At 48.8% G+C, this 16,122-nt stretch overlaps 1 protein-coding gene across 1 annotated transcript in view; it reads left to right on the forward strand.

The window, feature by feature from the left end:
• UHMK1 (U2AF homology motif kinase 1) overlaps positions 1–14,796 on the forward strand; it is a 15,553-nt gene extending 757 nt beyond the window's left edge. Inside the window, exons 2-9 of the mRNA XM_042031041.1 lie at positions 6–255; positions 1,327–1,619; positions 4,354–4,545; positions 5,313–5,407; positions 6,331–6,407; positions 9,752–9,850; positions 10,725–10,813; positions 11,284–14,796. Of these exons, the coding sequence (XP_041886975.1) occupies positions 6–255; positions 1,327–1,619; positions 4,354–4,545; positions 5,313–5,407; positions 6,331–6,407; positions 9,752–9,850; positions 10,725–10,813; positions 11,284–11,430 (1,242 nt within the window). The 3' untranslated portion in view covers positions 11,431–14,796. The remainder of the gene's footprint in view (positions 1–5; positions 256–1,326; positions 1,620–4,353; positions 4,546–5,312; positions 5,408–6,330; positions 6,408–9,751; positions 9,851–10,724; positions 10,814–11,283) is intronic.
• Positions 14,797–16,122: the final 1,326 nt, after the last annotated feature.

A 16,122-nucleotide genomic window follows, 5' to 3' on the forward strand; every position in this document is an offset into this window, starting at 1 on the left:
TGGAGGCGCTGGGCCGGCTGTGGGAGGTGCAGGCGCCGCTGGGCAGCGGCTCCTCGGCCTCGGTGTACCGGGTGCGCTGCTGCGGGGACCCCCGGGCCCCCCCCGGCGCCGTCAAGGAGTTCGTGCCGCCCCCGGGGCCGCGGCCCGGCCCCGCCCGCCGCCCCGGCGCCCGCCCGCCCGCCGCCGACTGCGCCGAGTACGGGTTCCGCAAGGAGCGCGCCGCGCTCGAGCAGCTCCGCGGGCACCGCAACATCGGTAACTGCACCCCCGCACCCCACCCTGCACCCCACCCTGCAGCCCGGGCACCCCGTGCTTCCCCCGACCCCTAAACACCCCTTCTCGGGGACCCTCGTAGGCACCCTAGAGCTCCCCCCAGAGTAGTCTCCCCCTGGCCAAACTGGTGTCTCCAAACCACCCTCCCAGCCAGGGAGGGGAACTCCCAACTCCTTTGGGAATACAGGCAGCCTCGCTCCCAAACCCATCCCCAGGCCAACGTGCCCCTCGGATTGGCACCCCTGGGTGGGCAGGTTTGAGGGCCCTATCCTGGACACCCCAAAGCAGCCTCCCTGCAGTGGGTGCTCCCTGGTATCCCCTTGCGGCAGGCTCCTGAGTGCCCCACCGCTTCCCTGGGTGGGGGATCTGCAGGCGACATCCCCAGGGTGGGCAGGAGAGATGGGGAGAGCGAGTCACTGCAGGCCGGGCACCCTTGAGTCCTCCTTTGGGCAGGGTGCCAGAACCCCAGCAAGGACTGTGCTCCCTGCGGGATAGCAGTGGGACAGTGTGTTCCTTCTGGGCTGCACCTCTTGGGTTGCCTTCATGGGTGGGAATGAGCTTGGGAAGGGAGGAAGCCTGTGTGTCAGAGGCGGTTGCTGGAAGTGCCAAAGTTCACTCGCTACTGATATTTTTTGTCGGTGTGAAATGCTTTTTAATGCCACAGTGTGCCTGGGCACCCAGACAGCAGTCGGGTTCCCGCTCTGCAAAGTTTGTCACAGGATGAGATTGACATGTCTCTAAAGAGCGGCACTGTGTCCAGTTTGCCCACTGGGATGTGCTTATCCACGTCCCAGAGATTGTCCTTCTGAGCAGGAGAGCTTGGCCCTGTCACTTTAGCAGAGCCTGGGGGCTGTTGTGAGACCAGCCTGTCCTCTGAAGCCCACAGGGGTGGCATGGCTGGTTTTCCCTTGCTTCTTCCTCTCTGGTTCTCTGTCTCTCTGAACATCATCCGCTACAAAACATCTGAGCTGCTTTCCGCAGCTTTTGTGGTCTGGGGCGGTGGAAGGTGCTGGCTGTGTGCTCGTTACTGATGCCTGTCCCCGTGTCTCGTAGTGACACTGTATGGCGTGTTCACCAACCACTACTCTGCCAATGGCCCGTCCCGCTGCCTGCTGCTGGAGCTGCTGGACATCAGCGTGTCCGAGCTGCTGCTGCACTCCAGCAACCAGGGCTGCTCCATGTGGATGATCCAGCACTGCGCCCGAGATGTTCTGGAAGCCCTGGCTTTCCTGCACCACAAAGGCTACGTGCACGCGGACCTCAAGCCACGAAACATCCTGTGGAGCGCAGAGGAGGAGTGCTTTAAGCTCATTGACTTTGGACTTAGCTTCAAAGAGGGGAATCAGGTTTGGAATGCGCTGCTCTTGAGGCAGATGGCTCTGTGTTGAGTTGTGTGGCTCTTTGATGTTTTTGACGTGACCTAATCAGAGTAGGAGCTGAGCTAGTGCTGAGGGTTTACTGGGAAAAGCTAAAAATGTTGTCTGGTCCCAGAAACAGAGCTCATGTTCCCATTCTCCTTGCATGTCTCTGGTTTCTGTTGATGTCTTAGCCTTTCTGCTATAAATTCCAATGTTAATGATGCACTGAGGAAAGTGGTGTCTCAGCTTCCTGGGAAGTTTGCTAGTTTTTATGTGGTCAGATGAGTAGGAGCACCCAGAAATGTAGAATTCCCTTTTATCGTCCCTTATCATGTGTAGTAGTAATGCAAGCTTTGCCATCAGCCTCCCCAGTCAAGTGTGTTATCTCTGGCAGTGTCCTTGTCTTTACTTTCACCCTATCTTCAGCAGCCTTCCTTCCTCAGGAAGTCTGGATGTTTCCTTCCCACGTGTATCAAAAGCCCATAGTCTGGTCCTGGGTGGGCAGTGTCTGTTCTTTACTGACACAGACAGTCTCTGCCTGTTCTGCTCTGCTTTTCCCGTTGCTGGGCTCTTGCTGCATCTTCTTGCTGTCACTTTTGTTTCGGTGATACTGAGTTGTTCGTTGGTCCTTGCCCATTTTATTCTCTTCCATGGCTTCTGATGGAAGCAGAGAGCCTCAGGAGGTTGTGCTGTTGGCTTGATAGAGCTTCCATTCATCCCTCCCTCTCTCAGTAGTGGCCTGTGAGGAGTCTCAATAAAGCTTTTCCATCAGGTAACCTTGTAGCACGCTTGCCTTTAATCACTGGGTGATGAATGGTAATTTTTTCTGTGTCTTCGTACATTGTCGTGGTTTGTCCCTATTCCACGCACTTTACTTGCTTAGCAGTTTTAAATTTATATACTTTTTTACTGGTTTACCTAGTATTGACAGTACAGCCCACTGATTGTGAATATCAGAGGGTTGTGTGGGTGACCTATCTCTGAATTCTTGGGTACAGGAGTTGTTTTTCATGTTTGGACTTCTTAACTCCTCCATGTTGTCTTCAGTTCTCCCACATTCTTGGCTGAGTTTCTGGTGGTAATCTGTTGCTGTCTATCAGCAAAATACACACTCCTGGTGTCCTGTGTCTAATGCAGATATTTTTATTTAATTCAGGTCTGTGTTTTGCTGCTTGCTGTGTGAGTTGCCTCATAATAGTTGATTGGGTTTTATTTGTTTCCATGGTTTCTTCCAATCTGCTTTCTTTGGGCTGAGTTTCCTTTGCCCTTTCTCAGAAACACACTGGTTATGTGGGTGAACCTTCTGACCTTGCTTTGAATATGCACCAGGTACAGGTGTCCCATCCCCACCCCTGCCTTGGGCTGCAGCCTACATCCATCATTTCCTTGTCTGAGTCAACGACCATGCTACTTTTATTTATGGCAGCCCTGCCAAGCTTATCCTTACACAATTTTTCCTGCCATTACTGTTTAACAGGGAATGGTTATACACAGAGCAAGGTCTCAGCCACTTACAGCTCTGAAAATGCTTTAGGTGGTAGGAGTGGAATTCTATCTTGCTCTTTTTGCTGGTGCCATTCACCACAGTGTTTTCTCTATCTCTAAATGTTGTTTGGGGGGCTGCCAAGTTACTGCTATTGCCATGCTGGAGGTTCTGCTCCCTGCTGATAGGAGGAGGGACACGGATGAGCAGTTTGTGTATCATTTTTAAGTTCATAAACCATTTTTGAGCACTGTTGCCGGAAGATGTCTTCTGTAAACTTTATTTTCAGTGAGAGAACCACGTAATCTTGGTCTGGATATATTCTTGTGGTAAGAATTCCTAATCCTGTGCCTTACCCAGGAGGAAGTAGGCTTGCATATTCTTCTGTCATTCCTTGAGTTGCATCAGTGTGTCTAAAATGAGCCTGCACGTGTTAAAAAGACATAGCGTGCAATTTGTCTGTGGACACTTAGAAGACTTGGCTGGACAAAGCCACAGCTGACTGACCAGGTACTGCCTGGGAGCAGCAGGCTGGACTGGAGCCTTCAGAGCAGCCCCTCCAGACAGTACTTGTGTGATTCTGTAATTCCCTATTTTCTTAGGACCAGGCAGCATGTGGGCATGTTCTCTCACTGTGCCAACCACAGCAGCTGGGCAGGTATTGATTGCTGCAGCACTTGAGGCTTCAAGGGGAGATGGAAGAGGTGCATGGGAAGTGCCTTTGATGATTTCCTTGTCTGAGCATTTTAGCTGCCTGCTTCATTCTTTTAACATTTTGTTCCAGAGAACATCAGCACTTAAATAATGGCAGCAGCTCCTGATCCTCAGTGCTCAGACAGAGCTGTTTGTGCTCTCAGGCAACCGACGTGGGAGCATATTGTGGGTGTTCAACCCTTATCCCAAAATTTCTAGTATCTTCTGAATGTAGGAGAGGTTAAAGGGCCAGTCCACAGGGACATCCAGCCCCTTCCTCCCAGCAGTGCTGTCTTTCAGAGGTCAGATGTTAGTGCTGTTTTGCTGGGAGATGTTTTTCTTCCAGACAGTCCTGTTTGTTCCTCAGCACAGCAGTATAGGGAGTTGAACTGCCTGCCTCGCACAACTGGCTGTACAATGCTTTCTGTCAATTTAGCAATAGTATTTTGGGGACCCATTTGGAAGGATGTCAGAACTGATTTAAGGGTAGAGTGGAGGACCTGAGTGTGGACAATCAACTTTTTCTGTGTGTTTGGTCTCCTGTAGGATGTGAAATATATTCAAACAGACGGGTATCGGGCTCCAGAGGCAGAACTGCAGAACTGCCTGGCGCAGGCAGGGCTCCAGAGTGAGATGGAATGTACCTCTGCTGTGGATCTGTGGAGTCTGGGAATCGTTTTACTGGAAATGTTCTCAGGAATGAAACTGAAACATACAGTCCAATCTCAGGAATGGAAGGTGAGACAGTTCTTGCTTGCACCAAATCAATCCTCCTGCTTCTTGTTCATAATCTGGATTTGTGAGGTAGCACCTGGCAACTAGGTAGTGTTTCCAGGATGTTTATCTAATCCTATTGCCTTGAGAATTAAGGTTCCAGAGTCTTAAAGACCCACCTGCCCTGTGGGACTGGCATGTCTGAATGCCGCCTGTGTTCAGGTTACTGAAATAGGAGTGTTCCAGGAGTCTCTGTTTAGAGCCTGTGTCTTGCCTGGATTTGGTAGGCAAGCTGTGCTGGCTGTAGGTGTGGCACAGGAAGAAAATCAGTGGAAGATGTCTGTCAGCTAGTCCAGCAGCACAATGACAGAGAAATTATTTGCTGGGTTTAGTTTAATGTTATCTGTAATTTGGAGATCTTCTTGTAAGTGTGTATCCTGAGAAAACAAGAGGAAAGCTCTGTATTGTGAGCCTGACTGTCCTCTGTTCCATGTGAAATAACTTTTTGTGTTTCCCTTCCCAGAAAGAGTGTCCTTTCAGCATCACAATCTCCACAGTAACAGAAAATTTTCCTGCATGTGGAAATTTCCAGCTTTTGCACAGGCAAATGGGAAATATTTCATTTAATGTGAGCCTGCTAGTTTGACATGTGAGGCGTGGCATTGGGGATCTCTCACAAAACCCCAGAGCACCACAGCCTTCTGCATCCAGTCTGGAAAATGGTGGGGTATTGCAAGCTTTGCACAGTCTGGTTTTTTACCTCCCTAATGGCTGTTTCTTTTTCTTTCCAGACAAACAGTTCTGCCATTGTTGATCGCATATTTGCCAGTGAGGGGGTGGTTAATTCAGCCATTCCAGCTTATCACCTCAGAGACCTTATCAAAAGGTACCGTAGCATATTTGATAACTATTGCTTAAAGATGTGCTCTGTAAAGTCAAGCCTTGCTCTCAGCAACTTAGAGCCCACACCTCACACTTTCTTTTTCTTTTTTTTTTGTTTTCCAAATCTCCCACTGTGCTGGTAACAAGTGCAAGCATTAGCAGAGATGTCTCAGTTCCTCTGATTTTGGCACAATTTGGAGTAAGCACATAGAGAATATCAGTCATGACGTTGATCATTTGCTGTTTCAGTGCTTTGCACTTTCAGCCAAGAGATTGTATTTGGAGAAAACTGGAGACTTTGCTGCTTTTGGGGATTGTTATCATAAAAATTAGGGAGGGGGCAGAAAGTGCTGCTCTCCACTGCTGTCAAGATTGAAGGGCAACTCTTCTGAGGAGTCTGCCAAGGGGATTGTTTTCACTGTCCTGTGACCGTGCTCTGAGGCTACAGAGGGAATGAGGACACAACTTGGCAGAAATAGTATTGGGAGCCTCTGGTAAAGCCAAGGTAGGGATATTCTCAGGCAGGCTCTCGGTTATTAGCTGCTTTGAATCCCATGTGTGAAAAGATGTGGGAGCACCTTGGAGTGTGATCACTCTCATGAGACTGCATGTGTGCCTGAGATGTGGGATGAATAGCCTGAGGAGCTGGAGCATGCTGTGTTCTTGTAGACTTGTAGGTGAGCAATTCCCATTACTTGGTGCTGAGAGACATTGAGAAGGAGAGCCTGCTCTACCATCTACCCAAAATGCTTTCAGGGGATCCTGGTGTGCTACAGCTGCAAATTGCAAGATATGCTTTCTGCTCTTCTCCTTGTACCATAACCACCCCAAAGACAGGGTGTTCCTCCATGCTGGCTTCCAGCCTGAGTGGAATTTGTCAGTGCAGGAATGTCACATGCATGAACGTAAAGGTGTCTTCTCTTGCAGCATGCTTCATTGTGACCAAGGAAAACGAGCCTCTGCTGAGAAGGCTTTATGCAGCCCGTTCTTCAGCATTCCCTTTGGTAAGCTGTGCCTGTGGCCCCTGCTCAGGGCTCTCTCAGCATGTGCTGGAAGCAGCACAGAGGGCAATTAACTGTTGTTTCTGGGTCTGTTCTCATTGCTGCTCCTCTGTGGCACTTGCCAACTCTCCATGGCACCACAGGAGGGAGGTCAGAGTGATGCCTGTGCTCTCAGTGCTGCCTGGCCATCCAGCCCCACAGGCTGTTGCTTTTTCTTAGCTGGACTCTGATGAAATTCTGTCCCCAAGAGTGTATTGGCAGCAGCATTCATCTGAGGGCACAGAAATAACCAGGATATTTACCTAACATTCTGACTGTTGAGGTGCTTTTGAAGAGTGCAGTGCTATATATGGTGAGTGGATGGGTTTTCTTATGCCAAGTGTTTCCCAGTTCAGAAATCACCAGGAATATGAGCACCTTGGGCAGTGGCTGGTGGTGGCATCTCCTGCTGCCTTTGCACAGGTCAGATAGGTGCAGTGTGTTTGTGTGGTGTGAGCCTGTTTCTGCAGTGATTGGTCTGCAGTGACCTGTGTGGCAGGTCATGGACAGATGTCAGTGTCACTTTCATCTGGTGCTGTCCCTTGATTTAATAAAATAGTGATGTTTCCTCAAGACCTCCCTGTGTGGATTGCAAGCAGTCAGGAAAAGGTGGGCTGAGACTTCCCTGTTTAGCCTTGTGTCCCTCCCTGTTTTCTGTTCCAAATGCAAAATGCAAGCATTCTCCAGAGCTTGTCTGCTTTCAAGAACACCAGTGATGAGCTGTGCATCCAGCTTTTCTGCAGAATAAGTTAATGCTTCGGCTGGGCTAGTATTCTGCCTTGAATCTTAGCCCTGCTTTTCTTAAGCTCCTTGGTGTACCTTGCAGAGAAGGGTATTAAGTATTGCTTCTTGTAGATACTGATATTTCTGTATGTTAGGCAAAGGTAACAAACTCATTCCTGTTTTCAAACTTCACTTATGTGTGAGAAACTGGGACTGTTATAATCAAAGCTGCCTTCCATGGCTGAACCTTGCAGCCAGTACTGCTTTAGAGCAGACGGAATTGTATATTGGCAGTGCTTTCTGGCCTGGTTTTAAACACACAGACCTCTAATTGTACTGAGGAAGGTGCTTCTGTGGTTAGTGCTAGGAGCTTATATAACAGCTTCCATTTTTCTTAGTTCTCTTTGCTGCTTCTTTTCTTTGCCAAACTTGCACATACGCTTGTCTGCACAAAGAAGCATTTACTGCTCCTTTCCCAGCAAGTCAGAAAATGATCTGTCATTGCCTTTCACTTGGACATGGCTTTTCTGTTTAGAGCAAAGACAGCTGAGAATGGCTTTCCTTGTCATATACAGCCAAGTCTTGACTTTCCAGTTCATCAAGTTCTTTCCCGTGTTGTCAGTGTGGTTGGTGTCACCTGGCATTTGAAGAGGAGCATAGGAGCTGGGCAGAAGGTACCTCCTAGGGCAGAGGGGTATTGCAAGAAATATATTTGTCACTTGGGTACAAGAAGACCAGGTGTCTCTGAGTTCTAGAGGTTGGTTTGTCTCCCTCTCTGAAAAAAAGACATATGAAATGAAGGACAGGTTTACTTTAGTGTCTTTTCTCCCAGGTAGCAAGTGACAGGACAAGAGGAAACAGCCTCAGGTTGCACCAGAGGAGTTTAGATCAGTTATAAGGAAAAATTTCTTCAGCAAAAGGGTTGTCAAACATTGGAACAGGCTGCCCAGGGAAGTGGTGGAGTCACTATGCCCATTAAAAGATGTGTGGATGTGGCTCCTGGGGACATTGTTAGTGGTGCGCTTGGAGTTCATGATTTAAAAGGTCTTTTCCAACCTAAACGATTCTATGATTCTGTGAATAAAAGGGGCAGCATATAAACACCATGATGACATTTAAATGTTCCTTCAGTCTTCATTCATCTGATGTGTCTTGGTTGCAAATACTCCTGTGGAAGAATAGTCTTAGAGGTTTGCTCGGAGCTGGAACATGGCTGGTTGTCTGAAGGCAGCACCTTTCTTCAAAGGGCTGCCCCTGAGAGCTGTTGGGGCATCATCTGTACTGATAAGGCCTTTCATACTCTGAGCTTTTCATAAGGGCTCTTCCTTGACAGGAGGAGATTTACAGCATCTGTGCTTGCCTTGCATCTCTTCTTGCAGTGAGATCCACTTCTTCTGACTGTGCCTGGTGGAGATGTCAGCTCCCTCACAAGCATTATGTGCTTAGCTTGGAAAAGTATTTCCTAGGAAACAATAGTTCACTTTGCACACATGGTCAGAAGGCTCAGACTGGAGAAATGAAGCCATTTCCCTTTTCTCTCCCCTCTGTCAAGTGGCAGAGCTGTGAGGTCCTGCTATTGTGTTCAGCTGCTGTAGCTGCCAAAACAAATAAGCACATTAACACTCTCCAAGTACTGCAAGTTGGGTGCCTAGTTCTTAAATTCATTAATGGCCTGTCACTAGTGTACAGGAACATGAAATCAAGCCTTTTTCCTGGAGAAGTGGCACTGCCCCTGTGGCTTTGAGTTTTGAGAGGACTGGTTATCCTCAGGATGTGACTCTCATAGTTTGTCATTAGCCTTTCCTCCTTGACTGTTTCCCTCTCCCACAGTAGCATCTATGCTACCCTGTTCTGCGCCATCCTGGAGCTGCTTATTTTCTGGAGCCAAGTGCCCTGTGCCCAGCACCCAAAGGGTTTTATTTCTGCTCCTGTGAAGTCCTTCACAGGATCACTGCTCACCCACCTTGTGGGCATGCCTGATTCTACAGCACTGCATTGTTTAAGTAGCTTAAGTGTGGTGGTCTTCAAAACAGTAGATTGCAGTTGGATTTTGGGGGGAGGAGGGTTTATATGGTGTTCAGGGAAGAACTAAGAGATATTCTAAGGAGATCTGAGGCCTTTGCCTTAGTACAGCTGAAGAATTGGAATTAGAGAAGATGGCCAGCCTGTTTTCAGCTTGTCTGGGAGCAGGGACAGGAAAGGCAAGTTGCAGAGTATTTCTTTCATCTTCTCACATCTCCATATATATGGGGTAGTTTGTTCAACTAGCATAGTTCTTGAGCTCACATCAGTTTCTGAGACTGGGCTAAGCAGACACAATTCTAGCCTTAATTTAAAAAGCAATTTCAGATGCTGGCCTCAGAATAATTGCAGTGCACTGAACCCTTTGGAAGAGTCAGTGCACAGGTAAAGATAAGATGGAAATGGAGAATTCAGACTAAATGCAGTTAATAGTGGAGAGAAGCAAAACTGTACTGCAAAGAGCAGCAGGTGCTTGAGTATAATAATGCATATTGAGTCAACTTGCTGTTTGCTTGCTCCTTTGACATTGACTTCGTTTCTTTAATTCTGTGGGTGTCAAACAGCTCCCCATATTGAAGATTTGGTGATGCTCCCCACACCTGTGCTGAGGCTGCTAAATGTTCTAAGTGATGCTTCTCTGCAGTGTGAAGAAGAATATGAAGGTTGGTGCAATTCCCATATAGCAATGTTGCTTTACAGACTCTGTTTTGTTTGGCTCTGGGGATGTGAGACCAAGCAGGTGAGCAATTAATAGGCACAAGAACAGCAAACAAAGAGCTGCTCAGCTGAGATTTGGTAACAATTTGGGTCAACTGCACCAACAGACAATAGATTGAGATTGAGAGAGAAAGCAGAGCTTGTAGGGAATTCTCGAAGGATCCCAGATTTAAAAAGAAAAAAAAAAAGTTTATTTTCTTCTTTGGTTAGTTGCCCACTGAATTCATAATGTGTTTGTGGCCCTGAGCTTTTGGATATGTACAAGACTCTGAAGCCCAGTAGCACCGATCCTTAAAAATTTGCTAATGAACTATTCCAGGATCTCAGCAGAAAACTAAAATATCTCACTGGAGTTCTTAAAGTGTGGTAGATGGCAGGCATGTTGGTGGGATTTGCATTTTTGCTTGCTGTCAAATCCACGTGAGCAGCACAGGCGAGAGAGCTCTGGGGACATGAGTTTAAAGGCCGAGTTCTGCTCACACAAAGAAGGGTTTGTGACAGCTACTTTAGTTCCCTTCCTCCAAGTGCTATAGCAGGCACTTGTAAATCCCCAGTGTTTTAGCTACTGGAACCTGCTGCTGGAGCTTCACTGCCTACAGGTCTCTGTTCCTGAGCCTCAGTTCAGACACTTCCATCTCATTACGAGGCCATTAAGCAGTGTCAGCTTCTGCTGTGTCACCTCGTGCTTGTTTATTTTAAATTGAGAGGAAAGGAATATTTGTTGTCTGGGTGTTCTTGATGTGTTCATCTCGCCTTCACTTGTTTCTTGGCTCACCTTGGTTTGCAAAGTGAAGGACAACCAGCTCTTTCCTTTCCCAGATATCCTAGAAGACATAAGGGAGGAGTGTCAGAAATATGGACCGGTGGTTTCCTTGCTTATTCCAAAGGAGAATCCTGGTAAAGGCCAAGTAAGTGAATGGAAGGAAGAGGCTCTGTGTTCCCACATACACTCCATGTGCTACAGGACTGCTGCTCAGTGCCTGGAAATCTCCTAGCTGATGGCAGTGCTAAAAATAGATGGCTATTTTGAAGGACAGCACAGGTTCCTTCCTGGTTATATAAGGTTACCTAACCTGGGAGGTGCCCAAACAGCTTTAGTATGGATGGAAGGAATGAAGGGGAGAAGCCAATGGGTAGGAAAGGAACTGCTGAGGATATAGACCACCAGCATACTTTCTCCCACCTTACCAAATGGAGGAGCAGGAGATGAAATCCCAATTTACAGATTCAGCTCTTTCCTTTATAGCTCCAGAGCTCTCTGCTCAACCAAGGATGGAGGGGGAAAATTATTTTAGGAACGGTTGCCCCCATTGCAGGGGTGGGAAGGGCCAAGTGGCACAGTGCACTGGAAGTCCTATTTCTCCTCTCTCTCTTTCAGGTCTTTGTTGAATATGCAAATGCTGGTGATTCCAAAGCTGCCCAAAAAATGCTGACTGGAAAGATTTTTGATGGCAAGTTTGTTGTGGCTACGTTTTACCCACTGAGTGCCTATAAGAGAGGATATCTGTACCAAAACTTGCTGTAGGCAGTAGCAACAATCAGGAGAGTTGTCTTGCTCCTCTTCCTCACATGTTTTACAGTTGAATGTGCAAAAGAGCTTCCTAGCCCTGCTTCCGAGTCACCTGTGAAGGAGAGATGCAAAGGACTTGAATGGGCTTTGAAACTTTACTGCTGCTTTGTGATGTGCCGAGGAGGCCGGGATGGCTTTCAGCGTGTGCTTGTGTGTGTGTTGTGCTTGCTCATTTACAGGGGTGTGGCTCTGCCCCCTCGGGGGGGCAGGAGTGGTGACAGTGGCAGCCCAAGAGGCTGAGAGATCTTGGCAAGGGCTTTTCAGTGATTTGAAGTGAGACCAAAGTCTTGGTCTTAGCGCTGGGCTTAGCTCCAGGGAGAGGATTTCTTTGTCAAGCTTTCCGATAATGCAAGTACTCCTCTCCAGAGGGGGGAAGAAGGAAGAGGAGGAGGAAGGCTTGCCTGCTTTTTGTTGATACCTGTTATAAATAAAGAAGCAGAAACACCATCCTCTCTAAACCAGAGCAGGAGGACTTCTGAGGCTTCTCATGTAGAGCAGAGGGAGGCAGTGAGATTGGATCTGCTGAGCCTATGGGGTTGCCCTGTTGCCGTGACCTGAGCAGAGCCGTGCGTCTGATGCTGGGCTGGGGCAGTGAGGTGTGGATGATGCTGCCTGTGGGGAGCTGAGCTTGCTTGTATGCCTGGGGTGGGCCAGGACTGATGGTGGAGACCTGGTCAGAGCAGTGCCAGCCTCAGTCCCAACACAACCTGTAAGCACTTTGTAGCCTGAGTAGATGTGAAAACCCTGCCGTGTGGATTCATCTTTCTAGCACATACCCTGTGCTGGCACTGATGCTCCCTAGCTCTGATGCCAAATCATCTGTGATATGTAAGTGTCTCTTGGTGATATTTTTGGAAAGGAGTGCTACAGCACACAGTATTCTTTGTGTCACAGCAGGACTCCCCCTGGGAGTCTTATAAGAACAAATATTTGTCCGTTGTAGGTCCCACGCTTGGCTTTTCTGTGTTGCACGTTTTGGTTTTGCATTAACCCATTAAGACTTGTAGATTAGGAGCACTGACACTTTTGGTCCTTCATAGGTTACAAAAAGGGCTTGAGGCAATCTGAGATCCTGTATGGAAAGGGCTTAATCATTCATCAGACTTGACTGGCCAGGAGAAGGTCTTTCACAGTGTCAGGGACAACAGCCACATGCCTTTGGGGAAGACACTGTGGTGAGCAGCATCACTTCCCCTCCAGAGCACGCTCTGCTCCTGTGGCTTCAGTCAGCTGCTGGCATGGCATAGGCAGAGGCTATTTCCTGGGATTTCCAAACCTGTGCACCCAGTGGAGCCTCTCCTGCCAGGGTGGGCACTCTGCTCCTGATGGGCACAGTGTGAAACAGCCCTGTTTAGAGTCACCAGCACATTCTGGCTTGTGGTCTTGCTACCAGTTTTAGTGAGGAGGAAAGCCCTCCTGAATTCTTTTCTTCAGCTGAAATACTTGCAAACAGCTGCCTGAACCATCCCTGACCTTCCCTGGAATAATACCTGAATTACCTTGTAATTACCAGTTTACTGTTTGCATCTTGCTGATGCTGGACTTGCTGGAATCCTGCACTTAAAAAGTTCCTCTTGATTTTTTGCCCTGTGCGCAGTGTGTCAGGAGATCCAATGTCTGTAGCATTTCATGAGTCTGAGTTCCTCTCTGTGCTGGTGTATAGTCCTGTCTACTGTGGCCCTTCCCAAACTCCCCCAGAAAGGACCAATCTCTGAATTCTTCTGTTGCCTTTGAGATGGTGGGCTTGCCAGGGGAAAAAAAAATAAAATCCCACAATGAGTTTTAAGGTGTGATTTGCTGATCAGATTTTTCTGGGAATGATGCTACTTTGGTGTACATAGCTGTCAAGCAGCCTTTGCATAGATGGGGTGTGTGATTCATTGCTTTTAATTTAACTGTCCTTTTAGTGAAGCACCTTTTAGTGTCTGGGAGGAATTGAATGATTAACTGGGTGAGGGTTTTTCCTATGTGGAGAGCAGTGTTTAAAGTATGGTTGGGTCTTGGCTGACCTCCTCAGCTGTGTGTTACTGCTGTCCCTGCAGGTTGAGCCAGGGGTCAAAGCACTTTGGTCCAGACGTGCACATGTTGAATGCCACCATGTCAGCAGCACTGAGCTGGCAGGGGCAGACCCCAGAGCTCCTGCCCTGCTGAGTGCCAGCCCAGGTGGGGCCACAGGGAGCTCCCCTGGGTGCAGGGTATGAGGTCTATCACCCACAGCAGTACTGGGACGGGGAGATGCTGGGATGCAGGTATGGAACTTAAATGTGTTTTGAGTTCTCACATGCATTTGTCTAGGACTGTGAGCTGCTCTGTCATCTTTCAAACCTGACTTTTTCAGTCAGAATTATACTTTGGATTTTCAGCTAAAGATAGAGCTGTGCCAGGATTGATCTTCAGAGAGGAACTACAGCCTGTTCCTGCAGCACGGCAGGTCTTCCACCAGAGTTTGGCTGGGGTTTTGTTCAGCTTCTTTAACAGGGGCTAAATAAATCCTCAAGATGCAAACTCCTGCTACCAGATATTTTTCTCCAGATGTTCACTGACCAGGTTTGAGCACTGAGCTGGGTAAAAACCCCAAAGCTGCTTTTCTTTATATTCCTCCTGGCAAGAGTTGAAGATGTTGATCTCTGTCCTGTCACTGGATCCACCCTTCTGCAGGCTGTGGGGTACAGGAAGGTTTAGAAGCATTGCATTGCTGTTCCTTACCCTCTTCCTTCAAAGACTTTTTCTGTCAAGATGAAGCTCACTCTGGTGTCTCAGTGACCTGGTGTCTCGGCGTAAGTTTTAGCCCTGCTAAAACCTATGAGTTCCTTAACTGTAGATTATATCTGAAGTGTGTGTGGTGATTCCATCCAAGGCGTCTGTCGTGGTGTGTCTGGGATGGGCCTGGCTTTCCTCATCTCCAGATGACTGCCTGCTTGAGGTGCAGAAGTGTTGAGGCTTGCCACTCAGATGCTCACTGGGTTTCCTGGTCTGTGCTGCTCCCTCCCAACAACCCTCAGTGTAGCACTGACCTACACAGTTCCACCCTAGTCGTAGGGTCACTGGTGTTTCAATCACTGGCCAAAGCACAAGTCAGCTCCAATCTTAGCTGTATTCCTAATTTTATTCTTACTGGTCTTCAGCCTCAAAACAACATAGCCTGAGCACCGTGTTGCACCCGGGTTCTTTCCAGAGGGTTCAGTACACTTCCTCCTACTGTGCCGGATCCTGTAACCACGTGCCTCCCTTCAGATGTCAACTGTTGTATCCCGTCATGCACCGTTGCTGAGCAGATGTGTGCTTGATACAGGTGATTAATAAATGATGCTTCAGTACAAAGTGGTTGTCCAGCATGCCCTTCTTGTGGGACACTGAAATGTCACATAGCTGAGCAAGTGCTCGGTCTGGGGGGACGGGACTGTGACCCAGCCACGGCAGCGTTGGTAGTTATACTCAGCATCTGTGGCTGTCAGAACTCCTTTGCCCCTCTTCTAATTCCCAATAAAGCATTCAGTGTGCATGGAGTATGATTCTTACCCCATAGGCATCCCGATGGGGGAGAACACAGGTCCAGCCCCTCAACTCATTCCAGCAGTTATGATGGAGTCGTCCCTAGCTTTCCCCCCATTCTCAACTTACTTTTATACTATTTCTTTGTGTTAAGGTGGAGCTTGAGTGACTCTAGTCATACATGCCTTTGTTACTGATTGGTGTAAAATTCTCTCGCTTCACTTTCAAAGATACAATCAAAGAGAATACAGAGTGCCTGCCCAAGGAGGGGTGGTTGTAGCTTGGAGGTGGGGAACTGGGGGATGGAGGGGCCTGTTAATATTACTGTTAGGCTTTAACGAAGCAACTTCATCTAAGGAGAGGGATTTCACCACAGCTGTTGGCTCAGTAGCAAGGCATCTTCCCCTGTCTCCTGTGCTTTACAGGGGATATGCAAAGTACCCCTGCCAAGTATCACCTGCAAAGCACCATCGAGTTCCCCCTCCCTCGGAGAATTCCCAGAGCCTAGCTGTGGTGTCTCCACTCTGCTTCCCCACTCTATTCCATCCCCCTTAGCAGATGTGTGTGTACCTGGAGTCATCGTGGAATAGGTTTCCACGCATTCCATCCACGGAGCAGTAGCTGTGATTTACCCTATAATTTCCGTACTGTTACAACTCCTGTTAAGATACTAATATAACTACTCTGTTTCCTCCGGTTGAACTCCCAGTTACCTGTCCACAGCGTCCCCCGGCATTCTCCCCCAGCCCCACACGCCGGTGTGGCTGCAAACCGCGGTGGGTGCGCCGGGGTGACCTCTGCCTGGCCAGAGCCCACCATGTCCCCTCCCGGTCACTCGGGGCGCGGCTTCCTGCGGCAGCTCCGCTTACTCACGGCCCACAGGGGCGCGTTCCTCGCTGGCACTGGCGTAAGGGTATCCGGAATGATGATATCCACAGGCAAAGCGCCTGGTGACGCAGGAACCTTCCCGGGAGATGCTGCGGGTTGCACAAGGTCCCGCGGCCGCTGTCGGGAGGGGACGCGGGGGCCGAGGCGGCGGCGGGTGAGCAGTTTTTTGGCTGCAGCCCACTCTGGCACTGCCCCAGGGCAGCCGTCACGGCACCGAGCCTGGCAGAGCTCGAGAGGCGTTTGGGCTCATGGTGTGGCGCTCGGGGG

The sequence above is a fragment of the Corvus kubaryi genome, unplaced genomic scaffold (assembly GCF_017639235.1).
Source record: "Corvus kubaryi isolate FWS band 111438036 unplaced genomic scaffold, C.kubaryi_AGA036_p1.0 37334, whole genome shotgun sequence".
NCBI classification, from domain to species: Eukaryota; Metazoa; Chordata; class Aves; order Passeriformes; family Corvidae; genus Corvus; species Corvus kubaryi.